Genomic DNA, 26,622 nt, shown 5'->3' with positions numbered 1-26,622 from the left:
GCGCTACATGCTTTACACCCTGTGTAGCAAACACTCAGTAATTTCTATTGCTATGCCTAGATCCCTTAGGATGGGTTTTCCCTGTAACAGGATGCTTGATACAACTTCATTTCATGGAAACCAGGAAGCCTTAAAGCAAGGGAGTTTTGGAATGTGTTCAAGATCAGAAGATCCTCACCTCTGTTATGTGTTCACTTTGTAGCCTCCTTAGTTTGCCTTTCTATAAAATGAGTATTTTGTACTTAATTGTTACAAATGTATTCTTGCAACCAATATTTTATAACCTCAGAACCCTAAAAGTTCCACATGTGCCCACTATCCCTAAAAGTTTGAATAAAACTGCTCTAGAAATTTACACAAAGCACAAAGATACCCAAATATACCTATTGTAGGCTTTTTATTACATAATACACAGCTGCAACTCCTAGAAATAAATACTTCAAAAATTACATCTTGCCACTATTCCAGTCTTTTTATAAGATGTTTAGGAATCATTCCTCCTTCCTATCACAATTGCTCCAGATGAAACGTATCCCTGGATATCATTCGAGGAATCAATGCTCCGGCCTAGAAAGAATTAAAATGTTAGCCTTTTCATCTTCAGAGCCATACCTTTCTAATCGAAAACATGTTATCATGCTTATGCTTGATAATATAATTCAGAACATACTGCAACCAATTTTATATCATTAGCTATAGTGAAATGTATTTGTTTTCACATGATTGAGTTTAAGGGGGAAAAGTACCATTTTGCAAGAGACAAAAGGACTCTTTCTGGAGGACTTTCTTCCAGTCCTTAAGATGGCAGGAAAGTATGTTGGCATATTTTGTACAGCTCTCGGTCTCGATTCTATTTCAGTTAACACAGCCAGTATACAGTTCTTAACGCTCGGCACAAGAATGGAATCGGTGGTATCTTGTGACTTCACTTACCCCTCAACAAATATCATTAGTTACTGGGAAAACCACTCGCCTAAACTTGGGATGGGAATGGGAAGGAAGGGAGTTTTGAAGATGGCTGAAGTGGTGGGTTTAGGCCATTTGCAAAACAAAAAACCATTGGTTTTGTGCATGTCTTTCATGTGTGTATATTCATCTAAATAGATCCCTTTCACATGGGTTTAGTGCTATTCTGAAATAGTATCAAATTTGGAATGCCTTGATTCTGGAGTAGCACTAAACCTGTGTTTCCAAAAAAAATATATATCCCTTATGTAGAACAAATAGCCTCAGTTTTGGCTGAGAACAGATAGATTAGGAATCTGGTGAAAGTGCCATTTTGTGCTTGTCCAATATATAACTGAGGATCAAGAGGTAGAACTGATGGGGATACACACAAAATGGGTGAAGGTACCGAAGAAGCCACGGAAACTGAATCGGATTCTCACCATTTTTTAAAATCAGTTTTCAAAATCAGCTTCATACTCTTGTCTAGTTTCACAGCTGGAGGATTTGTAATAGCCCTGCATGATGGAGGGGTCTGGGGAAGACCTTCATAAGGTGACCAAGACCATGACTTTCTCCATATCCCCATCCCACGTGCATACACTTCTGAGAACTAGCACTCTTCACCAAACATTTAAAAACTAGGACACCCAATAAGCACTTCAGAAAATATCAAGGCATTATGTGGGCAGATGTCTCTACAGAATCTAGTTGCTACTGTGGTCCAAACCAAAATCCACCCCCACCTCCTGAGATGACAGATGTCATGCTTGCACCAACGTAAAATAGTCAATAAAAACTATACAGATCCTACCTCTTCTCAATGAGGTATCTCAGAGTAGAATTTAGGTAAGAACAAAGTGGGAAATCCTAATTTTAAATGGAATAGTTGAGGGTGAATTTAAACCACTTCCACCCTTGGGTTCAGGACAGGACAAAGCAATGCCATGAAGACACATCCTTAACCTTCAAAGTGTAGTTATGATATGTGGTTGAGACCAAGTGATTTTAATACTTGTAACATTTATGGAGGCTAAAAGATTATACCATATCTTATTGTCTTTGCTCTTTGTTTGCACCCAAAACAGAGATGCTGGAAGAACTGAAAAGTAAATATTAACCCATACCTATGTGAGTTGATATGTGCATATTAAGGCTGCTTGGACACATTTGAGACTCATCTATAGGCATTATAAGTGGTGCTAAAATGTTACCATATCACATAAAACAAAATGTTTTAGTTTTTTTTAACTATAAGAACCGTGCCTCTAGGTACTGTCTAATATGTGCATTTTTATTTTCCACAAACCAGGCTTCTCACCTTTCTCTGACCATGGCACAGGCTAGTATCTGACATTACAGGAAAGTAATGAACAGAGTAGGCTTAAGAAGACATTAACTTACATGACAAAATATGCACTTGTACACATTTTTGAAAGAGCGAGCTTTTGTTTCAGAATATAGTTTCTGATAGCCAATTTTTTAAAAAATTGAAAGTTTATAGACAAAAGCATTGGACACGTGGGAAACCATTCTCAACCAAACTGCCTCCGATCAGGCTATTGAAGCAGCATGCCAATGAATTTGGTGACTACATCAGTTGTCCAACTCATCTAGGAGGTAAGAAATTGGGCAAGGTTGTAGGTAAAGAACATAGCATTTTGCAATCCAGAGGGCACGGCAATCTAAGTCATTTGTATTCTAATCCCTTACCTGCTCTTTGCTTTCTGGGAATACAGTGCCTGATGCAAAGGGCATCAGAAGATGGCTGGGTGGAATCACAGATTACCGCGCTACAGTGGATGTAGATCTGAACAACAGACAAAAAGCACCAAGCATCACAAAACAGTTTGAGAACATATTACTAAAGAACATGGCAAAATACAGAAAATATAGAAAATACTTCTTGTCCCCTTGGGAAGAATTGAATTCAACTGGTTTTAAAATAAAACTGAAATATTCCAGTTTTAACACAATATTACAGAAATATCCTTGTAAAAGTTCATAGCTTAGAAAAACTATATTATTGTCATACAATATCTTTGGTAGGGAAATAAAGACAATAATGCTATCAAGGCAGAATGCTGGAGGAGAACGTTACCAATGGAACAGTCAATTACCCTGATATACCATCAGTAGGACCAGCTTGTTACATCATGAAACGTCATGTCAAAAATTACCCAAATTGACCCATAAAGGCAACCCTTACCTGTCCTTTAACAGCTTGACTATTCACCACAAACGTAAACATTTTTACTTCAAACCTCTTCAGGTGTGTAGGGAATGGGACAGAATTGTTGGGGACATCATGGAATGTGGTCTGATGTGAATCTGCTGTATTCTCACAACTAGCGAATAAGATTAAAAAAATAATTTGGTATATATATATTCATGTGTATGTTTGTGTATAATAGACAGACAGACAGACACATACAAAATATATAACATATATTGTTTCTCAAGAAAACTATAGCTATAAGATCCAGCCTGTGCCAAATTGGCATTAAAGACCAGAAAGTCCACTTAACTAGATTATGTCATGGAATGCAATATTAGCGCAACTCCTATCAGTACAACTTCAGCCACAAAGAAAGCCTTTGCATCTGACTGATGAAGTAGAGAACTCATGCCGGATGATTTAGAATTAAGGCTCTAGATTCTAAGAAGATACACCATCAAGCTCTACGGTATCTTGAGTTTTGAGCTTATGGCAAGAATTGCCAATGTGTCTTTCAGTTTTTAAATGACTGAATTATTGAACATAGAATAGCAGCAATTTCTGCAGCTGGTACAAAGTGCTATATTTTGTTCTATCTTGGAAAGTTTCTACAGATGTTTCATTCCCTAGCATAACCAAGTCGCTTTCTAGGCAGGCCTTGTCAAACTACCTTCAGCAACAAGTTCACTCACAATGTTCAAATTTTCATATAAGTGGCAAACGACCTCTAGCCCACATTTAAAATTGGTACCTGTCAACCACTATGTGCCACTGTGGAAAACTGTTCTTGTCAGATTTTGCAGTAGCCCAGCAGTTCTCCAGAAACAACTCCAGTTGTGGATCTTGGCTGTGAAGAAGTTCTACCTGAAAGTAGAGAGGCTCTCGCAGGTAACGGCTTACTGGATACTCAGTGCGTTGATAGAAATCTCTGTAGGACTGGTCTGCAGAAAAGTCAGATGGGCAAAAGAAAAAAATATTAGGACCCCAGTATCCAAAACTAATGTATTCAATTTAAGAATCAATCTTCATCACCAGTCTAAACTAGGATTATGTATTCTACTCTGATCTGTTTATTAGCCCAAGAATTGTATTAGCACAATGCAAGAGTACACTGATATTTTAAGCCTAGATCAGGCAACTGGAGTGGAGGCAAAGGCATCTCTAGAGTCAGAGCTATTGTTATCATTTGTGAGAAAACCAGGATCGGAATGATTTTATCATTGATTCAATTTCTATAAGTTGAATTCAGGAAAGAATGCTATCAAAATTGCTAAGAGTCTATTAATGTAATTAAACAGTAGGAACTGCAAAAATGTGTATTACCAGGCTGCTCGCTGGATCGGGGGACACCGATTAAAGATTTTGTGATAGGACTGAAAAATGTTCTTCTTCTACAACTCATGCTATGCCAGTTATGCCAATTAGATCAAAACTAATTGTTTATTGTTAACCAAAAATACAGCCAAGAGATGTTCTTGGCTGCTGCCACATGCTTAGATTGGGAGGAGGAACAGACAAAAGAAACAATAAAACTGAACCCTGTTTTGCTGGATGACCTGATATGCTCCCTTCAACTGACAAATGTGACATGCTAAGTTAATTCAAGTTTAAACAGCCCAAGTTTCAGGACTCAAGTTCATAATTTCCTAACAATATAAAAATTCCCAGTGAAGCCAAGAGAGCAGTGGAAGTTCATGAGTGCTCACTTAGATAGTTGAGACTCATCAAAAATGAATCCCACATAAACTTAGAAATCCTGTAGGATCCAGTTTATTATAAATAAAGCTTACAATACTTAAAAATAGCTTTGGTGAGATATTCCATTCTTTTTAAAGTTGGATTTTTTAAAAGGTAAATACAAATGATGTTTAAAAGTACAAATAACTGTTGCCTTCTTAAGTTGCATTCTTCCTCTCCATCCAGCAGGAAAACGTCGAACACAATCCCTGCCTTCAAATTAGTGCAAAATCCAAATTAGAAATTATTTCTCATGCTGGTGGCCGATACGACAAAATACAGTACCATAATTGAATTGATTACGGTCTTAGATATGTTGTAGGTGACCCCTCTGCTTTGAAATTACCTCTGGCCAGTTTAAGGGCAAGTTCCAGTTGCCCAGTCCCAGGCAGTATGGTTGGCGATGGTGCTCGTGCAGGGCTATACTGGAACAGCAGCGTATTTCCAATGAAGTACTGGCAAGCACATTTCAACCTTGAAAAGATAGAATTTGCCAGCAAAAGAGCCTTCGTTTATTCACCCAAGCTCACCAAGAGCTCTAAAATTTTAGCTTCTCTCTTTTCACATTTTTGAGAAGAAGTTGATGCAACATAGGAAATTCAGAGAAGCTTTGGTTGGTTATATTGGAGACCCATGTCTGCAGTCTCTCCAGATGGGCTCCAAATCACCCCATACTATTGTACCCTGTTTTTATCTCTTGATATTTTAGAATAAGGTAAAGGTTCCCCCCGCACATATGTGCTAGTTATTCCCAACTCTAGGGGGCGGTGCTCATCTCCGTTTCAAAGCCGAAGAGCCAGTGCTGTCTGAAGACGTCTCCATGGTTATGTGGCCAGCATGACTAAATGCCAAAGACGCACAGAACACTGTTACCTTCCCACCAAAGATGGTCCCTATTTTTTCTACTTGCATTTTTTACGTGCTTTCGAACTGCTAGGTTGGCCGAAGCTGGGACAAGTAACGGGAGCTCACCCCATTACACGGCACTAGGGATTCAAACTGCTGAACTACCGATCTTTCAATCGACAAGCTCAGCATCTTAGCCACTGAACCACCACGTCCTCTTTTTTAGAATAGAAAAAAAAAGAATTGCTTTTTTAGAAAAGCAATTCTTCCTGAAGCAAAGGATTCCTCCTCCTAACAGTTCTTTAACTCAAATTCTCCCCAACCTGGGAATTCCAAGAACCGCCATATCAGCACATTTGGAAACCACCCAAAGCAGAGCCAAGTTGGCTTCAAGCCCTTCAGCTCTCAAGTCACAAATACTCACTGGTAAACAGGTGTTGCTTGGCCTGGGAGGAAATACAGGACCTCATTTTCATAAGTCATGATGGTCTTTTCAAACTGTAAAGAAGAATGGAATGAAACGTTCTGAATAGAAACTGGATCCCTGCCCTTCCTCCAAGTTGGTCAAAGGCCCATGTTAGGGACCTTTCCCTCTTCCCCTTTATCACCCCATGTGAAATAGGAAAGATCCAGTACCATAGTAAAAATATAGTTCCTAGTTTTTCCTCTAGTTGTCACTTATAAAGCTGTTCATTACGAGCACAAATGTTGATGCTTGTCCTATTGGATGGATATAAACCTGTTTTCCCAGCCTGGCTTTCCCACCCTGGGAGAAGGTCAGTAGATATATCCTATTCTACTTTACAGCATCCTTTCCAGACCCTCCAGAAGAGAGGGGAACCTTCCCCCAGTAATCTCTCACCTTGCGAGTTGTGCCACAAGAGTTTACACTGAAGAGGAAGTCTGCTCCTGCCTTTGTCACAAAAGCTGGTTTACACCGTTTGTCTCTCAGCACTAAATTGGAGAGGTCCAAGTCTGGCATGCCAACCAACGTCCGAGCAGAGACTGCAATTGTGCCGTTAGGCTGGCAGTCTGCAAGAGACAGAGTTTATTCCAGGAAGTTCAGGAGGTAAGGATTCCTTCCTTGCTAACCCCAGTACCCCCACTCTCATCCCTCGCCTTGAGGAAGAGCCGCATCATTGATGCCACCATAGATGCCTCCAGACAATCAGCTCTTGGTGCTGATCATAGTTTTTCACAGCCAGATATAAGCAAACACTGCAGCAGTCATTCCATGTTAACTGGCACTCTTGAGTACCCATTCACTCCAACACTTTCATACCGGCCTTCCATTCCCAAAGAAATACGATTTTCACATTGTGATTGTTGAAGATAACAATTTACAGCATATGTCACCACCTCCCTCAGTAATGGGCATCATTTTTACCATTTTCTCCCTCGTTTATTGATTAATCTCCCATCTTTCATAAAGGAGGTCAATGCCTTTTTTTAAAAAAAGCAACAAAAGGAAGCATGACAAGTATAACAAGGCTATACATTGAAGAGCAGGGAAGCAAACCTACCAAAATCACTTGTCCTATAATTCCTGCCTAGCCCACATCAGAGAGAGAAGGGGGAGGAAATTACAACAAGAGTGGAGATTATTAACAAGAGTGGAGTGCACTGCAGCCCTCTATGGAAGCCGCATTAACTTATTGATCCTTTTGTTAAAAAAATGAAGATGTTATGGAAGATTGTAGAATAGAACTGAGATTGTATCCCCATCTAAATATCTGCTGGGCATAACCATTCAATAGTAACTGTTCTCCCCCAGGTCACTGACTTCATCCCCAGTGCATGAGTGAGAAAGTGTTTCTCTCCTTAGCTCTATCAGCATTAAATTAATATTTGTCCTTTATTCTCCCATGGTGGTTACTGTCGCTTGTGAACCCTGTTTCAAATGTGCTTTTATTTTTATCTGTAATGGGAGGGAGGGAGGGGAGGGAGGGAGGGAGGGAGGGAGGGAAGGAAGGAAGGAAGGAAGGAAGGAAGGAAGGAAGGAAGGAAGGAAGGAAGGAAGGAAGGAAGGAGGGAAGGGTCAATTTGATGTAAGGTACTGGCCTTAGAAATCAAGTGATCGTGAGTTTTTAGGCATGAAAGCTGACTGGATGACTTTGTGCCAGTCATTTTCTCTCACTCAAACCTACCTCCTAGGGTTTTTGTTCTGGGGAAAATAGGAGTATTTTCGTGGCCTTGAGTTACTTATAAAGTAATAAAGGTGGATACAAATCTAAGGAAGGAAAGACATTTTTGGAGAGAAGCTGGGTGACAGCAGAGACTTAAAACAGAGATGAGAGGCAGAATAGAGGTCACTAATGGGGAAAGTCAAATTCATGTCAGTATTTTCCCATAAACCATAAGGTGGAAAGGACTACCTCAGATAGGGAAAAACTGTGTGTGTGTTGCTAATTAAATATCAATAAAACAATGGTGATTCCAAAACCTATTTTCAGTTCCAGCCCACTTTAAATTTTAAACTGGCAAAAGGCCAAACTATTTTCTTTGCACCTTAGAATACCTTCTCTGTGTTATATAAAGCTTCGTACCATATAGTTTTTCTACAATGTACTGGAGACAAAGGAGCCAAGAATCTGTGAGAAATAAAGTTTCTCCAACCCAAATCTAAATTACAGTTTTCTTGTGGAGAGGGAAGAAATAATTATGTGTGTGTGTGTGAGTGTGTGTACAAAATAACATGAATGATATGCCACTATACTGTATATATGAGTGCCTTCATAGTTAATTTATTAATCTAGATTAAGTAGATTGAAAGTGACATCTTGAAATCTGGTTGACTACTTCCCAAATGGATTTAATGTATCTGGAAGGATATCAGGATCAACATTCTTCAGACATTTAATCAGAAATATCACTTACCAATTAGATCTTTCGGAGAGAAGCTGCAGGAAATGGTAAATTCAATCATTTCTATTTGACTGAGATGGTCCTTAAATTGCAACTGGAAGGTGAACACAATCCCAAAGGAGTTTATTTCCTAGGACACAAAGAGAGTAGGTTTTCAAATGATAGAAGGGGGAAATGATTAAGCATCATATCACAAAGTACAATTTAATGTTAGGTTTTCAGGGTATTTTATTTAGGGTTTTCTCTCGGCTTGTGATTCAAAGTTCAAATGCAGCTCTTAACCCCAGCAATTTATGCACCTTTGCAGAAAGCAAGGTCCTCTTTGGAAATAGCATGATGATTACAGTAACACATCTAGATCATGGTGGAAGAGAAGGGACAGAACCTGCTCCTGAACCAAAGAGGGTTTTGATACTGGTTTCTAATAAAGAAGCAGGTTGCTTACTCCCAGAAGCAAAGGAAGTCGACTACAGGTTGTTTCTAGGAAGCAAGAATTGCCCCCCCCCCAAAAAAGTATAAGTAATGTTCTCTACCCCCAAAGCAAGACTCTTACGTATGGCAAAGAATCCCCCTATTTCCTGCTATTCAGTGGTTCCCTGGACTTTTTACAGTCCAGATACAATACGGTGTGTGGCGATTTTCTCGCTTTGTGTTCTTTCACAGAGAGGTAGGAGGAGGGAGAAGGGCAAGTGAGTGAGTAGCACCGATTGTGGGGAAACCATGAACAATTTCCAAGGTTAGCTGCCACAGTACTGATGAGGCAACAGCTGACTCAGGAACATCAGGAGAAAAGGTAATAGCAGCCAAAGTGGCAAGTGGGGGGATTTATTTCCTTACTCTTCTGTTTTATTCTGGGCTAGTCTTCCATCATGGCTCATCCTTGGGTTGGAGACATCCAGATGATCACAGGATGGCAGTGCCGAGACATTGAAAACTTACTTTTTGCTGCCTTTTAGCACCATAGCAGTAGCACTTAGACTTCTATACCGCTTTACAGTGCTTTACAGCACTCTCTAAATGGTTTACAGAATTGGCATATTGCCCCCAACAATCTGGGTCCTCATTTTACCCACCTCGGAAGGATGGAAGGCTGAGTCTACCTTGAGCCTGGTGAGATTTGAACTGCCAAATTGCAGGCAGCCAGCAGTCGGCAGAAGTAGCCTGCAGTACTGCACTCTAACGACTGCGCCACTGTGGCCATCCACATGTTTGTCACGTAGATAGTTGGAGCTGAAGGCAGCAAGGGGGAATTCAATGCATACTGTGCCTGCAGATCCTGGGAGGCTTTTTCACAATATTTACCCAGGGTTCCCACTCCATCCCAAAAGGGACCCCTTCACATTCTTAAATAGAATACTGCCCAGACCAAGATTTGTCATACCTCAAGAAACACGTGAGTGGCGAGCTTTGGCACTCTCAGGACCAGATGAGTTTGATTAACCTGCAATCCATATTGAAGGGTCTGTGCAGTCTCTTGGGTTAGGGGTGTGTTTCCTACAAAGGGCAACCAATTCTGGTCCACGTTGCCACGTTTCACCACTAAATAGAGGGCTTCGTTATCACAGAATCCTTCTGCATGGGGCAGCACTGGAGAGAAGATAAAACAAGATGGGTGCCTGTCCTTTTACTTTCCCACTCACTGCGCATTTCCACAAGCATTTCCCATTAACATTTCTGACAGCTTAGTTTCACAGAATGGCATGAGCAACTACCGTGTTTTCCCGAAAATAAGACCCTGTCTTATATTTTTTTGAACCCTGAAATAAGCGCTTGGCCTTATTGCCATGCGCTCAAAAGCCCGATTGGGCTTATTATCAGGGGATGTCTTATTTTGGGGGAAACAGGGTACTTGATAATTCTTCATACAAATGACTAGCTACATCATAATGCCACTGTTTAACTGCCTTATTAAAAAGTATTAAGATATCAATGAAAGGCTATAATTGTTTCTAACAACTTTAGACTGACATCTTCTGGATCAATAGAATATAGAATAATAGAGTTGGAAGGGACCTTGGAGGTCTTCTAGTCCAACCCTCTGCTTAAGCAGGAGACCCTAGACCATTTCAGACATGCAGACAAAAGACTTTATTTTCAATTCACTAGCTTATCTTCTTAGTTGCAGTGGAAATGTCTACTACCCGAGGATCTATCTTCCAGATTCTATCCATATTATTTCTGGTATCCATAATGGAAAGAGGCAGAAAATATTAGCTCCAATCAACTCACCTGCATCCCTCACCAAGGCAGAAAGAGGGACTGGGACTTCAAAGACTTCTGCCTGAGGAATCACAGTGAATTGCAGTACAGGATTGGTAGTATAATTTCGAAAGTGTTCTGGCACATACTGGGAAAAGTATAAATGGAAGGCATTAATTTCTACATTATCACTAACAGTGTAACTATTAAAAAGAAAGCTGAGCTTAGTATTGGTTACATGCAATCTATTCAGATGGATGAAATTTATGGATTACAAAATACGTCCTTTTCTGTAAAATCTACACAATATCTAACAATTTACATAGATAAATGGACTGCCTCAGATGGTTGCAAACCCTTTAGAGCAGCCTTATCCAGCCAAGCAACCTCTAGATATCTGGACTTCAGCTCTTACAATTTCCTAGCCAGCATGACCATCACTAAGAATTCTGGGAGCTGAGGACCACATATTTGGAGAAAACCAAGATCGTGGAAGTCTTGATTTTGACTCCATCTTGGAAAACTTAAATTGCAAAACTTGTTTACATGTGTCGCATATTGAAACACTGTCATACCCCTACCCCAGATACCCTTTAACTTGAATCTTGGCTCCCTCTTTTATACAACTTGATAAAAGGTGTCCATGCATTCTAAGCCTACCTCATCAATTATTTCTCTGCAAATACAATTATCTAACACCCAGTTTTACCCAGCCTTTGACCAACCATGTTCCATTTTGCGCTGGGGAGGGAGGGGAAAGACATTCAACTTGCCTAAAATTCTTCTGAAAACTAAGAGAGGCAAATCCATCCCCAGGTTAGAAATTCCCAGGAATTCTCAGGAATGGGTGGTCCAAATAAATATTGGTACTCAAAAAGAATATCATTTCATGGAGTTAGTGACCTCCGCTCCAATATAGAAGGGAGAATCTGAATGTGTGCTAATTATAGGCATGCAGAATGAAACACAGTATCTGGAAAAATAAAACGTTTTAATTCATTTCACATAATTCATTTTTTGTTGAATTATTATATTGGGGTTAAAAGGAACATCAGTAGTTTTGTTGTCAGTGCTTTGCTGCTAATAGAATAGAACAGAACAGAACAGAACAGAACAGAACAGAACAGAACAGAACAGAACAGAACAGAATAAACAGAGTTGGAAGGGACCTTGGAGGTCTTCTAATCCAAACCCCTGCTTAGGCAGAAAACCCTATACCATTTCAGACAACTGGTTATCCAACCTCTTCTTAAAAACTTCCAGTGTTGGAGCATTCACAACTTCTGGAGGCAAGTCATTCTACTGATTAATTGTTCTAACTGTCATAAAATTTCTCCTTAGTTCTAGGTTGCTTCTCTCCTTGATTAGTTTCCACCCATTGCTTTTTGTCCTGCCTTCAGGTGCTTTGGAGAATAGCTTGACTCCCTCTTCTTTGTGGCAGCCCCTGAGATATTGGAAACCTGCTATCATGTCTCTCCCAGTCCTTCTTTTCATTAAACTAGACATACAGAGTTTGTCTAGTGTTTAATGATTGTCTAATGATAAGACATTCCACAGTGACACCTGCAGACAAGGCCTACATTGATAGCTATTCATACCTCCTTCTCAACTCCAGGACTATCAAATGAGATCTGCACAAGGTAATCTTTGCTGCCGTTGGGGTGTTTGATTTCAATGATCTTACAGCCCCATTTCTCAGCCTCAGGCAATGGCAAGGGCCCCGAATGACCCACTGTCACACCAACCAGGTGTACATCTGGCAAGAAGGAGCCAACCGTTGCATTGAAGAGCTTGAGATTTATCTTTGTATCTGCAGGGGGAAGAAAACGATTTGAAGGAAAAATCTGTTTTGGGCTTGATGTTCTCTCTCATCTTTTCCTCCAGCTGCTTTGTGAATGAGCCCCTTTGGCTGATTCTAAGATTCGAATAGCCAATATGATGCCCACTGGCATCAGTGTACTCACGGAGATACCTCCTGATGCCCCCCCAGACTCTCCTACCCTATTTATTGGGGATGGCATTGAATGAACTTTTAAATAAATCAGTTGGAAAGTTGGCATGATGGCAAAGCAAAGCATCATCAGCCAGTGTGGTCTCTATCAGTAATGGGCAGGAAATAGGATTGGGATCCACTGGAAACATCTTCAAAGGTTTAGGAGTATCCCTTGTCCAGAGGCAGCAATTTGTTACGTTCCTATTGAGACCTTTTTTTTAAAAGCTAAGATAGTAGGAATGAGGTAGTGTACATCAAGAATGAACAATTCACAGGTCGCTACACAATACCCATTTTCTGGGTCTCAGGTCAACCCTTACTGTCAAAAGTGGTGCATTTTCTCTTCCTTTGCCATCTGTTGCCACCCCTGCAAAAGGCTGCAAATAGATATGCTAAGCCTCAGTGAAGCTGACTTTTTGAGTTCAGATTTTTCCTCCCTCTCTCTTTCTCTCTGCGTGTATGTGTATACACACACACACCAGTGGCGGAGGTAGGAGGCTCTGCCCACCTGCCCAGACGTCATCACAGATGCTTTACGCATGTGCAGAAGGTTCTGCACATCCGCAGAAGCGCCGTGCGCGAGGGGAGCAAGCGCATGCATGCACACGTTCCCGGTTCCGAACCAGTAGTGAAGGTAAGCGGAACCCACTACTGACACACACATACATACCACATTGCACATTCCTCTCTCTATATATGCACACAACACATCAAGAATGGTTCAGCCAGATTTGTAGAGGGACCCTGGACAAGATGTCCTAGATTCCACCACTCCCTCTAAGAAAACCCTATTGCTTTCTGTCTGTTAAGAAGTCCAGAAACCCCCTTTGTTGTCTTCTGACCCATGCTTTATAAGAGGTCTTCAAACTTGGCAGCTTTAAGACTTGTGGACTTCAACTCCCAGAATTCTCCAGCCAGCTATGCTTGTTGAAGTCCACAAGTCTTAAAGCTGCCAAGTTTGAAGACCTCTGCTTTATAAATTAATCAAAAGACCATTCTTTTCTCTCCCATTTCTCCACTTCTTGTTATTGAGGGATAAAGATGGCAGCAACATGTCACAACATGTTTTTTTTTTTAATGTCTAACTGAGCTCCAGCACTTAAGGAAATGAAGATGGTTGGGTGTGGTTGCCTAAAGCTGTGCTCTGCAGTAATATAAAATCCCCTTCAAGCAACTCCTGATGACTTCATGGACACACCCATGCAATTTTCTTGACAACGCTGCAATAAAAAGTTGTTTGCCACTGCCTTCTTCGGAGAGATTTTTACAGCAGCTTTTATATTCTCTGAACTTATCCCTCTGAGTAACCAGCTTGTGGTAAACTAAAGAGTACTCAGATGAAACAATATTAGGAATGATAGACAATGGGTCCTGCTTAAATGACCATCTAAATGTTAGATCATTATTCTACAAAAGTCAAATTAAAAGTCAGCTCTCGTAAAACTCAAGCGTGCCCACATATCTAGGTGGCTTGCCAACCACTAGGGGGCAATAGAGAACATTCCACGACTAGAAGACTTTATAGAAAATAGCAGGTTCTACAGGAGACTATAGAAGAGGCATCTTTCTACTGTCCTGTATCAATTCCTTATAAAAACAACAACAACTCACAGTCTGTAATCCTGATGGGTGCAAGCTGCAAAGGTGTGCTGATCTTCTTCAGTATAAGATGCTTCGTAATAACTCTTTTGTCATCTTCCCACAAATGATCCACAAAGATGTTGATTTTGTAGGTGATCATCAATTTTCTATCAACCACGTGACTCTGGAAGACAAGAACAACTGGTAACCATTGCTTTAGGCCCGGGGGGGTCAAACTCACGCGTCACGTTGCTGTCACGTGATGTTTCGTGATGTTTTTCCCATTTGCGGAGCTGGGGTGGGCATGGTCCACCGGCCGCCAATTTGACACCCTTGGCTTAAGTGGTCATATAAAAAGACAAATCATGTACTAAAAATGGGCAGCCCCCTTAAAATCCAGTTTGCTCTTTTCTTTTTCTTTTTTTAAATAATCTTTATTTACATTTTTCGTTAAAAAACATAGAAACAACACATCATAAAAAGATAACACACAAAAACAAAACAACAATAAACATACATACTTCCTTGCTTCTTTGCAGTACCTTAATACACAAATATTCGGTACAGTTTGCTCTTTTCTTGATGTTGCCATCAATCGGACATTTCAATGCACCGTCCCATTCAGAAGCAGAAGCTGAACTGTGGTCAACCATTTGTTTTTCTTTCCCCCCACTTCAAATAATGTATCTTGATAGATCAAAAATGTGCAAAATGTGGCTCTTCGGATGGTGTTAAAACTACACCGTCACCTGTCAGCAATGGCCATGTTGTCTAGGGCTTGTGACAGTAGGAATCCACCAGCCCCTCTCGGAAGGAGATGGGCAATTCATGTCTAAAACTGTGAAAAATAAATGAACACTTGGAAAGTGTCCTTATTTATGATAGACTAGGGTTCAGCAGCTTGGGTCCTTAAGAGGTTGATATGGCACCCAAATATTTTTTCACAGCCTCTAAAGAAAAAGGTGCTTTCCACTTTATTGCGAGTTAGGAAAAAGATGAGCTATATATCACAATGGGCTTAGCACAATAAAAATGAAGAGAAAATTAAAAAACCCGCACCAGAACACCTGACTCATCAGAATATACAACAAGCACATTTTGTAATGCACCATCACATACAGTAGCTTTTAATATCCAAAAAGTTTCCCATGCCTACCTTGTAGTTACCACCCAGTGCACCAATGGGTATCTTTACTATAATGGCATCCTTGTTACTGGCCAGCATGTAACCTCGGCTTTTTATATTCTGGGTTGACAGTTTGTATAAATCGACACCCATCTCTACGTGCAATTCTTTTATTGTAGCAGTTCCAATTAGAAGAGAAATGTGCTTTGGGATAGTCCAAGTGATTGTTTCTTCGGTGTAGGTTATACCATCTAGGGAGTAATAGGGTAGAAGAGAAAAAGATAGTACAAAGCTATAAGAAGGGAAACCTAAGCCTTCAGAGATTAGGTCAGGGATCCATAGCCTGGAGATCATTACTCTGTTTTTACCCACCTATAGGGCAGGCCACGGCAGTATCGACCATGAAGAGCACGAAACGCTCCTTGTAGTAGGTACTGGATCTCACAGAAGAAAAAGGGACCCCACTGATCTGAAATAGGAGCAAGAAGTTTCCAACTTTTTACTTTGCCCAAGTGTCAAATTGCCAGTTCTTCAGGACACGGAATAAAATATATCTCTATATACGAATCACATTTGATGACATTACATTTTTTTAAAAGAGCAAGTATCTCTGGGCCATAGACAGATAGGTGGGTGGGGGATTAGGAATGTCACCAAGTTCTTTAGACTGAAGGCACCATTCCCATGTTCCTATCCATACTAACGGAGAAGGGTAGAAATGAACATGAAATGAAATGAAATGTGGATTTACAGGTGGTTTATTTATTTATTTATTTATTTATTTATTTATTTATTTGTCGCATTTCTATGCTGCCCAACTCCCTAGGGACTCTGGGCGGCTTACAGCAAAAAAAAATATAAGTTATGTTATATTGTATGTAACATATATATGTATATGTTACATATAAGACCAAATCAGAAAGAAGGAGGTGTTAAGCCTCCTGGGAAAGCCAAGGGAAATCATCAAAACCATAAAAAGGCGAAAGAATATTTTGGATATGTGATGCGACACCCGGAAAAATACAGCATACTTCACTTAATCCTCCAGAGAAAAACTGAAGGCAAACGAGGTCCAGGCAGAAAAAGAACATCATGGCTTCAAAATCTAAGGGACTGATTTGGACAAAACTCAGCAGCACTTTTTCGTGCAGCTGTTGATAAAAATAGGATCGCCAACATGATCTCCAACGTCCAATGACGGATATGGCAGAAGAAGAAGAAGAAATGAACACCTATTCCCACAAGCTACGGTTATTTTAGCTAAACAACATTACTGAATGCATGGATTCTGGTCACTGCCTTCTCTCCTGCGTCTTCATATGTTCTGAAAATTAAAGTGAGCTCACTTCCACTTTCTGAGCTTGAGATGCATTGTAGGGCGCTCTCAACACGATCCTGGTCTCTGTCATTTTAATCCCATAACCGGCAGCTTGAGCTTCTTCAACCATCATCGAGCTCTTCTCAGAGCCCATGTGAAAGACTATTTGCCAAATGGAGGGAGTTCCAGTTTTGACCTAAAACGTGGGAGCAGAAAGCAAGAAAACGAAGCATTTTAAGAGTTATATAACTGCCCGCATGGAAATTATGCTATCTGGGCTCTGTTTGGATCAGGGAGAAGACAGAGAAATACCTCTGAGAAAGCAGATGCCCAGTCTTCAGGCTGATCTTGAAGAAAACCATCTGAGATTGAGGGAACATTTCTTCTCACTGAGACCTGGAGGGGAAACAAGAGACCATAGAGTTGGGAGATACTTCAAGGCATTTAAGAGAGCATAAATGTCTATCATTCCAGCCCATTGCTTCCAGTTCTTAATTCAGCCTGGATGTTTTTACAGTCATTAAGGCAGAGGTGGGGAACTATGGCAGGGGTGAAATTCAAAAATTTTCCCTATCTGTGGGCGTGGCAGGAGAAGGATACTGCAAAATCTCCATTCTGCCCCCCCAACTCCTGGGAGAAGGATATTGCAAAATCTCCATTTCCACCCCACTCTGGGGCCAGCCAGAGGTGGTATTTGCCAGTTCTCGAACTAATCAAAATTTCCGCTACCGGTTCTCCAGAACCTGTTCGAACCTGCTGAATTTCACCCCTGAAATATGGCCCCTTTATGACTTGTGGACTTCAACTCCTAGAATTCCTGAGCCAGCATGGTCACAAGTCACAAAAGGGCCGTAGTTTCCCACCCCTGCATTAAGCTATAACCTTCTCAATAACTACAATCTGTTTCTTGTTTTCATGCTGGTCAAGAAAGGCCACACTCTGATCTCCAGCTTTACCATCTTGAGGACTCCCTATCCTGGCTTGATTTGTGATGGAAAACAGCATAGTGCAGACACGCATTAAATGGAAGTCACTTTCCTTAATCAGTAGGTCCAAGAATGGGTAATAAATGTACTATTTGCTAAGGTAGTTGAATACCTTCTGCTTCTGCCTTCTAGTGAGGCAGGAGCGACAAGTATTCACTGAGCTAGGAAGATTAGAGTTTAGAAGTGGATTAATCTAGATCACCAGCCACACTGGCAGCTCACTACAACTTCCTGCTTAAGGCAACGCTCCTTGCAGAAATCAGAAGTATGTGTTGTATTATCAGAAGCTTAGAAGGTCATATAAAGCAAATGTGTTGCAGTACATTGGGAAAGTTCTGAGATGAAGTGCAGGCTTGTCTCACTGCAGAATGGTTAGTTGCTACACCGACACCATGCAATTGGGAGAGGAGCACTTTAGGTTGGCGAGAGGCCACCTTCCTCATATTTGTAATCCCGAGAGGCCAGTTGATATCTTTGGGATGTTGATCCATGCTTCCTGGGTCATGCTTTGCAGATGAGGCAAGACGCATTAAATTGTAAGCAGGGTATGACGGATAGCCTTATTTTATGTCCATGCTATAAATTAAGATTTCTCCCTTCTACTCTATCAAAGAGGCTAGTCTGCTCTAACAACGTATGCGTGCTTCCCTGACTTCAGCTGAGTTTTCCATCATGGATCAGTGGAAAATTGAGGACAGATCGTTGTCTTTACTTCTACTTGCTTAAATTCTCAGACCGATAGGTGCGGTATATTCATTTACCGGTATTTAGGCTATGACATATCACTACAATATATTAACATTCCACCTAGATTAGTAAAACACAATAAAATAGAAATGTTAAAAAGATCTATGTTCAAATGCCAAATGTCTAAGCCAGAGGTCTTCAAACTTGGCAGCTTTAAGACTTGTGGACTTCAACTCCCAGAATTCTCCAGCCAGCATAGCATAGCATAGCTGGCTGGAGAATTCTGGGAGTTGAAGTCCACAAGTCTTAAAACTGCCAAGTTTGAGGACCCCTGGTCTAAGCCATCTAGCCAGTGATTTTGTTTATACTAACAAAATCAGATACTGGACAGGTGTAATATTGTGTGTGGTATATAATATGGCTCTTTATATGGTATAACATGGCTTTTTATATGTGTTACTTCAACTGTTCAATTTCAAACTTACCTCCAGGCACATTCAAGGTTATCTGAAAACAGAACCAGCCTTACTATGTTAAAAAAAAAAAAGGAACCACCTTGTGCAGAAAATTCTGGGCCCAGCTCTCTATTATTCTTCTCCCAGTCCCTAGACTGGACTGACCCATCGTTCTGGAGTTAAGCAGTTGGGTCCTTTCTGTAGGAGGAGGATTTATTCCAGCATTGCCCTTGAAACCAGATTCAGCTGCCAATCCAACTGGATCCAATGACTGGCATGATCACGCAAGAGGCTAATAATGTTCACTCAAATAGACTATCCCAATACCAAAAATATTCCATGGTCTCACATTCACATGACAGAAATCCAGCCACTGCCTTAGTCTATCATCTGTTGAACTACTCATCAATCTCATCTTAGTGAGTCAAATCCAGTGGCTATACAGGTAGTCTTCGATTTATGACCACAACTGAGGCCAAACTTTCTGTTGCTAACTGAGACATTTGTTAAATGAGTTTTGCCCAATTTCACCACCTTTCTTACCACCTTTCTTAAGATCTCTGTTAAGTGAGTACTGCAGTTGTTAAGCTAGTCACATGATTGTTAAGCGAATCTGGCTTCCCTATTGACTTTGCTTGTCAGGTGGTCGCAAAAAGTGATCACATGACCCCGAGGGACTGCAACAGTCATAAATAGGAGTCAGTTGCCAAGCATCTGAATTTTGGTCATGTGACCATGGAGATGCTGCAATGGTCATGTGAAAAACGGTGATGTCACTTTTCCAGTGCTGTTGTAACTTTGAACGGTCACTAAATGAAGTGTCATAAATCGAGAACCACCTGTAGTGGAAGGCTGGGTGTGCTTATGTTATCTCAGGCAACTGAACAGAAGAGCACACAGCCCTGCATATGGGTATTGGGAGTACTTGTCAAAATGCTAGGATGACTGAAAGCAGAGACTGGCTAGATATTCATGTCCTGATCCTTCCCCAAGTTGCCTCTCCCAAATTGACACAATTCAACATCTAGCCTTAATACAGAATTATACTTGCAAAATGTGGCTTTTTCTGGCAGAGGATTAGGACTTCTTGGCTACAGATTCTGCAATTGGTATCCATAAAAGAGAACATACAGTTCCAGTATTAATCTCTTTTCAAATGATTCGCCTTACAGGCTTTAACCTGGTGATACAAAAAAAAAAAAAAAAAACCCTAAAGGAGAATCTAAGAGCCCGTGCAGGTTAAAGTGCCAACTGCATTCTACTCCCATTACTTCTATATAACATACACAGAACCAGAGCTATTCAATTGCAGTTCAGCTGTCCACCATCACGATGTACCCGAGACCTCCAGGCAACACGTTCATAGGAAAATTGAACAACAATCACAATTTTGATTGTGCAGCACTATCAGTGTTGAGGGTTGCTTGACCGTTCTCCAAACTTACCTCCATGTAGTTTGTCTCACAGACGATTTCCCTGGGCTGCCATGGGCCATACGAGCAACTCACAGGGACATTAAGGAAAGTTGCAGTGTGCATCTCTGGGTTTGTTGCTGCCTGGATTTGTATGGTTAGCGTGAACTGCTGATCATCCTGAATAAAAGGTTGCAGAAAGAAGAAAACAATAATTAACAGCAAGGTCTTTGGACGTGCATATAGAAATGACGCCTCCAAGCTATTATATTGTGCTAGTTTAAGTACTTAAGGTACAACATTGCTAGTGAGGCGTACTGTATAGGAAAAGGACATCTTCAGAACTGCTGGAACAGGATTACAATTTCCACATCAACATCACAAGCAGGAAGTTAACAGTGTTGCAGAACAAATTACAAGCTTCATAGAGACAGGAATCCTATACCATTCCAGATGATGGCAACTCACAATTATATAGTAGGACTGCATGTAGCCTAAGAAGATAAGTAGTGATAAGTAGTATCATGACCTCGCCTACCCCTAGGTTAGTGTTTGGTTTTCCCAGTTGCAATGTATGGTTGTAAAAGTTGAACCATAAGGAAGACTGAGCATCAAAGAATTGAAGCTTTTGAACTATGGTGCTGGAGAAGACTCCTGCAAGTCCCTTGGACTGCAAGGCAATCAAACCAGTCAGTCCTAGAGGAGATCAACCCTGATTGCTCTTTAGAAGGCCAGATCCTGAAGATGAAATACTTTGGCCATTTAATGAGACTCACTGGAGAAGAGCCTAATGCTGGCAACAATTGAGGGCAAAAGAAGAAGGGGACTGCAGAGAATGAGGTGGCTGGATGGAGTCACTGAAGCAGTTGGCGTGAGCTTAAATGGTCTCCGGGGGATGGTAGAGGACAGGAAGACCTGGAGGAAAGTTGTCCATGGGGTCACAATGGGTCGGACACGACTTCGCAACTACCAACAAATACATCTTCCAACCTGGGAACAGCATTCTGCATTTTTTTCCCCAGGATCCCTCAGATTTTTGTAGATTCAAGTTAAACATCTTAACCGTGGGTATAATGAGGAAAATCTTTGAACACCTCACAGCAGGGGTGTCAAACTGGTGGCCCGCGGGCAGGATGCCTTTTGCACAGGCCACACCCACCCCAACTCCACGAATGGGAAAAATGTAGTGAAATGTCACGTGACAGCAACATGACGTGGTGAGTTTGACAAGAGTTTGACAATCTTATTGTCATAAGATTGGCTTATGACAATATAAAAGCATAGGTTTTTTTTCTTTGATCATACCCATTTCCTTTCTTGCTCCATCCTTATAGTCCCCTCAACACCCTACCTGCCGCCTTTGCCCAAAAGAAGAAGATTAACAAATCATCGTTTCAGAATTGAGACATTAATATAGAATTCTAGAGCCTGGTTTACAGCCAGTCCACCATTTTACACCTCTCCTGCCTACCACTATCTGAGTGTAGCAGCCAATCAGGGAGGCCCGGAACTCAATGTTCCCCCAAGCGTCCTGGAAAATGGTATAGCCACATTTCATAGCCTGGACCTCATCAATCGACCAAGCTCTGCCAAACCGATCTGAAAGAACAAATATATTGGTTATTTAGAAACAGGAAAACTGCATTTCTAAGCACGGTTATCATCACCATACTGTTGACAAGCATGATCTTGCATAAAAAATAAGCGGCACAGGCCTTCTTTTCACTTAAGCCAGATCCAGATTTGCAAATGTTTGGGAAAAGTCATTTCTTCCCTTGTGTAAAAGATGGAGACCTTGAGTAGAGAAAATATGCATCAGAATTATAGGGACCATCATTGGCAGGGAAGACAGCACACCAAAGAGATGTCTACAATATTAAATGGTTGCTAAAATAGCTTTTGCCTCAAAAATCAATTGATATTAATAGTTCTAACGGTTTTTTTTTTTTAATCTGATGGTGGTGGGGAGATGTAGAGGAATTACAACATACAGAAACCATTAAGTATATTCCTTCAATGTGCAAGTGGAGGACATAGGTGGGAGTTTCAGACAGCCTCCCATCCAGGCAGTAAACAGACCCAAATATGTGATTTCCAAATGGAATGAAGGGAGGTTAATGTAGGAAGACAAACTGAAGCTATAGCACAAGTTATTGTCATTTTCCTAGAACCTAGAGTTAACCACTCGAGAGAAAGCCACACAGTTCTTTGGATTCACTTCCTGAAAGATGTTGCAGAGAGTGAACACTGCATCTGTTTGCAACATTTTAAGGCAGCTGCCAGACAATCCTGGGAATAGACCCGGCTGCTTTAAGATGCTGCAGGCAAGATGTTCCATGAAGGTTCCTGCGGTGCATTTTAAAACATTCTCTGGAGATTGAATCTGATGCACTGCACCGCTTTACTAAATAGCATTACTTCATCCTTGCATCATCAGATGGGATACCATATTAAAAGACAAAGATCAGATTGAAGAATTCCTAACAATTCACAATAAAAGACAGAGGAGGATCAAAACTCACCCAGGGCAGCAAAACCGACATACTTGTTCTGGAAATAACTCGGATTCAACTTGAGTTTTGCAAGGCTACCTAGACATTCCACTTCCACCTGATCTGAACCGCAAAGAGGAAGAATATTTTATTAGATGTTAATCTCATCTTTCATTCAGGAACACAAAGTGGTGTATCTAGTCCTTCCTTTGCCTATTTCTCCCAACAATCGCCCTGTAAGGGATGTTGCAAGCTGACTGGATTTGTTTTAGCATAGGAACAAAGTTTCCAAAAGGATCAGGTCACGATCCCTCCACCGGGCTAGGCAACTGCTCAGAATACCTGAAATTCCTGACATGATCCAACTGATAACTAGAGAAGCCTGCACCAATTCACCAGCTTCTCCAGACATTTTACACTCCAATTCCTTTCTTTCCAGCCAGAGACTAAAGGCCTAAAAGATAATCCAAATAACTAAAGCATGTTAAGCTGGGGAAGGCTGCGATAAAGAACACCAAACCAGCTTACTCTGTGCATAACCTGTATGAATTATGAATATGGTATGGAAGAGCTTGGAAGAATTTAACGAGAGAGCTTTGCCCAAGTCTGAGTCCCAAGATACTTTTCCAATTGAGCAATAGCCAGAAGTATAATATCTGTTGCTATCTCTAACTGAGCCTACAGATCTGATCTTTCTTATTAACCGTTCTAATAAGGAATAATGGAAGAAATTATTAGTCAAAGTATCTAGAACAGAGGTGTTAAACTCAAGGCCCGGGGGCCGGATCTGGCCTGCGGGGTGCTTAGATCTGGCCCGTGGAGCCGCCCTGGAAACAGTGAAGGAGTGGCCCGCAGTGCCTCTGCCAGTGAAAACGAAACTCCGTTTTTGCTGGCAGAGGGTTGCAGGAGGCTGTCGCAGCTGAAAATGGAGCTCGTGAGGGACATGTGCAGCTTTCCTGAGCTCCATTTTTGCTGGCAGAGGGTTACAGGAGGCCATTGCAGCCGAAAACGGAACTTGGGAGCCCATTTTCACTGCCAGAGCACTCGGGCCATTACAGGTGCCCCTGACATGAGTGATATCAAGCTAGCTATGCCACCCTGGCCATGTCCATTCCGCTGCCCCTGCCCCCCTGAGGTCAAACACAACTCTGATGTGGCCCTCAATTCAATTGAGTTTAACACCCCTGTTCTAGAAGGTACCAATTTCTTTCCTTAGTAAGTTGCACCTTGGGAATGAGCAAGACAGAATCTCTTCCCGATTTGTGTGCTTAGTCAAGGTGAGGACTAGGCCGCCTTCTATTTCTTTAAAAGGAAGAAAAGTGGGTGAGGGACACCTGTGACTCTACATCAGAGGGGTCAAACTTGTGTCGTCACGGCAGCGTTATGCCTTTTGTATCGTGACTTTTTTCCCCTTCGCTAAACCGGGCATGGCCATGGCCAGCACATGATGCATCCGGTTTGTGGGCCGTGAGTTTGACAGCCCTCTTCTACACCATTGAGATGTCCTTCTCCAGAGGCAGTCAAAGCCATACCAAGATCTTACAAAGCAGTTTGTTTTGCATTTGTGGAGCCTCCTGCTTACCTGTTAGAGAAACCAACTGGAGCCACGTTCTGGGGACCAGAACGACGAGGAGAAACAGTCTGAAAGAGATATTACGGTACAGGTCACATTTTATACAGGCAACTCAATCACAGGGGGCACCCTCCTCACTCTTCCCAGGCTGATTGGTATGCTTGATAAGATGCTGGCTAGCTGCAGCATAACCTGAGATTCCAGGATCCAGCGCAGCTGAAATCCAAAACCCATTTCAGGGTCTTCCCCCGCAGGAAGAGCAGCTGCTCAGTAGCTTTCATTCAGTTCCATTCTCAAAGAAAATCCATTGCCAGAATAAGTTAACACCCAGACTCAATCTTTCCATTAAGCCAAAACCCATAAGGCACAGTAGAGATGATGGGTTTATGCACCACTTTGACAAATATCAAATAAATCACATCTTGGTTTTTGTTGGCAAACCCAGAGAGACCATAATACATCCAGTCTGAGTTCATATCTTAGAATACCACCCGAGTTTAGTCATATGGTGCCATTGGCTGGGTTCACAAAGTGCTTGGTTTACAACCCACAATGGATTGATTGACCCATCATATCCAGCCAAATCAAATAAAATCACAGGATGCAATAAGTTACCCCCATGGTTACAAATTTTGGGTTAGAGATGGACTCAGGTAGAACTATACTTTATAACTATAGTTAATTATTTAACTATACACACTAAGCTATCTGCTATGGTTTGCAACTAATAGATGATTAAGCCAAAATAAAAAAAAAACAAACCACATTACAATTTAGAATAAGAAGCTACGTGGTTTTTAGAATATAGTGATAAAATCTAGGGAAAGGTAGCCCTCTATTGTGTCAAATATTTGGGTTCACATATCGCATTAAGCTATTATATTGATAAGTTTTGTAAGCTGTGTGAACTCAACCAGTTGTTGCTTATCTAATAAACCACAGTTAAGTAAAATGCAGTTTAATATGACCCACAATCCCAAATAGAAAGCTTATTTTAAGTAAGATAAAATTTTTCCAACTTTTTCCACCATCCCCCTAAGCTCACCTTATTGCAAGATATGAAACCATTCTGCTGGAACATGAGAAGGACAAAACTACCAAGCTAAAAGTTCTCTTCCGTAGGATCACTCAGACTTTCCCCATCAGTACAAAAGCAATTTCAGAAGAGAACATTAGGGAGGAGAGCTTGCAGCTGCCTTTTAACCAGCTCTGCCCCATGATATCCCAGGTGTCTGCAGTTATCTCCCGCCAGTTTACCTCTTTCGCTTACTCCTTAATTGGATTCATCAGAGGAAGATGTTGCTCTTATGGGGAGCTGTTGGGTTGCAAACCTCTGGATTAACGCTGGATGGCAAGGAATCGAAACAATCCTCTTCCTCATTGCTGCCCTCTGCTGGATTTTCGGAATTCTGCAGTCTGGATCAACATCTCAGGTCCGAAGGGACCTCGAGCTGCAATCCTAAATGCACCTTCCTGGATGTAAACTTCATCATAGAATTTACTATCAGGTAAACGTAGGGAGACTCCAGCGGGCCACAGGAGATATTCTTTCATTTAAGATACTACTGTAGTAGTCTTATTGCTGCATAGGACTGACAATGCAAAGGAAAGTGACTGCTTTAAATTAAAGCACTTTGCTGTCCCTCCAAAAGATGGCAGGCACGGGCTGGCTTGACTTGACTTTCTTCAGTCTTGACCTGAGCCGCGGAAATGAATTGAATATGTCCTTCCCATATGGTCTAGCGGTTAGGATTCCTGGTTTTCACCCAGGCGGCCCGGGTTCGACTCCCGGTATGGGAAAGATTACTTTTGCAACAACGTTTTTTGGTCTTTTTGCTAAGTTGGAGGATATTAATTTTAAATTAGCTCACGAGAAATTTTTTTGTTAGGTTCTCTGCTTTTGTAAATCCTGCCCTAGGTATTTGAAAAATGCTTGCCATAGTGCTATTTATCCATAAATTCCATTTTCTTGTGTGCTCTATTTATATTTTTACATACCATCCCTTCAATTCAAGGGTCTTTTACAATATTTAAGAAAGGCAATACTGCATAAGAAAATATTGTTTAATGCAACGTTCATAAAATACAACCAACCTAGAGTAAGATTACTTGACATTCTGAAGATTACAGTGCAAATTAGAAAGTAAAATGAGCATGTTATATGCCTTATATAAAGCCCATTTTGAATG

At 41.2% G+C, this 26,622-nt stretch overlaps 1 protein-coding gene and 1 non-coding gene across 3 annotated transcripts; one reads left to right on the top strand and one right to left on the bottom strand.

Moving 5' to 3' along the window:
* Positions 1-380: 380 nt before the first annotated feature.
* On the bottom strand, positions 381-26,046 carry LOC117675386 (zona pellucida sperm-binding protein 2-like). Of its 2 annotated transcripts, none has more exons than XM_087888717.1 (21): positions 25,691-26,046; positions 24,443-24,501; positions 22,891-22,983; positions 21,840-21,967; positions 20,402-20,548; positions 17,141-17,224; positions 16,857-17,024; positions 15,883-15,979; positions 15,541-15,761; positions 14,415-14,568; positions 12,409-12,620; positions 10,841-10,958; positions 9,993-10,198; positions 8,624-8,741; positions 6,609-6,778; positions 6,171-6,244; positions 5,247-5,374; positions 3,915-4,104; positions 3,155-3,293; positions 2,659-2,755; positions 381-567 (listed from the first exon to the last, which is right to left on the bottom strand). In XM_087888717.1, exons 4-21 carry the CDS (start codon positions 21,924-21,926, stop codon positions 485-487), a joined length of 2,493 nt encoding a protein of 830 aa, XP_087744843.1. In that variant the 5' UTR covers positions 21,927-21,967; positions 22,891-22,983; positions 24,443-24,501; positions 25,691-26,046; the 3' UTR covers positions 381-484. The 2 variants fall into 2 exon arrangements, with proteins under 2 accessions (XP_087744843.1, XP_034289844.2); XM_034433953.2 differs by lacking the exon at positions 25,691-26,046 and adding an exon at positions 25,479-25,667.
* Positions 26,047-26,161: 115 nt separating this feature from the next.
* TRNAE-UUC (transfer RNA glutamic acid (anticodon UUC)) lies at positions 26,162-26,233 on the top strand. Its single transcript has one exon. It is a non-coding gene; the product is annotated as a tRNA-Glu (tRNA).
* Positions 26,234-26,622: the final 389 nt, after the last annotated feature.

The sequence above is a fragment of the Pantherophis guttatus genome, chromosome 2 (assembly GCF_059756535.1).
Source record: "Pantherophis guttatus breed Tessera chromosome 2, ASM5975653v1, whole genome shotgun sequence".
Classification (NCBI taxonomy): Eukaryota; Metazoa; Chordata; class Lepidosauria; order Squamata; family Colubridae; genus Pantherophis; species Pantherophis guttatus.
This window is presented reverse-complemented; position numbering and strand designations above follow the sequence as displayed.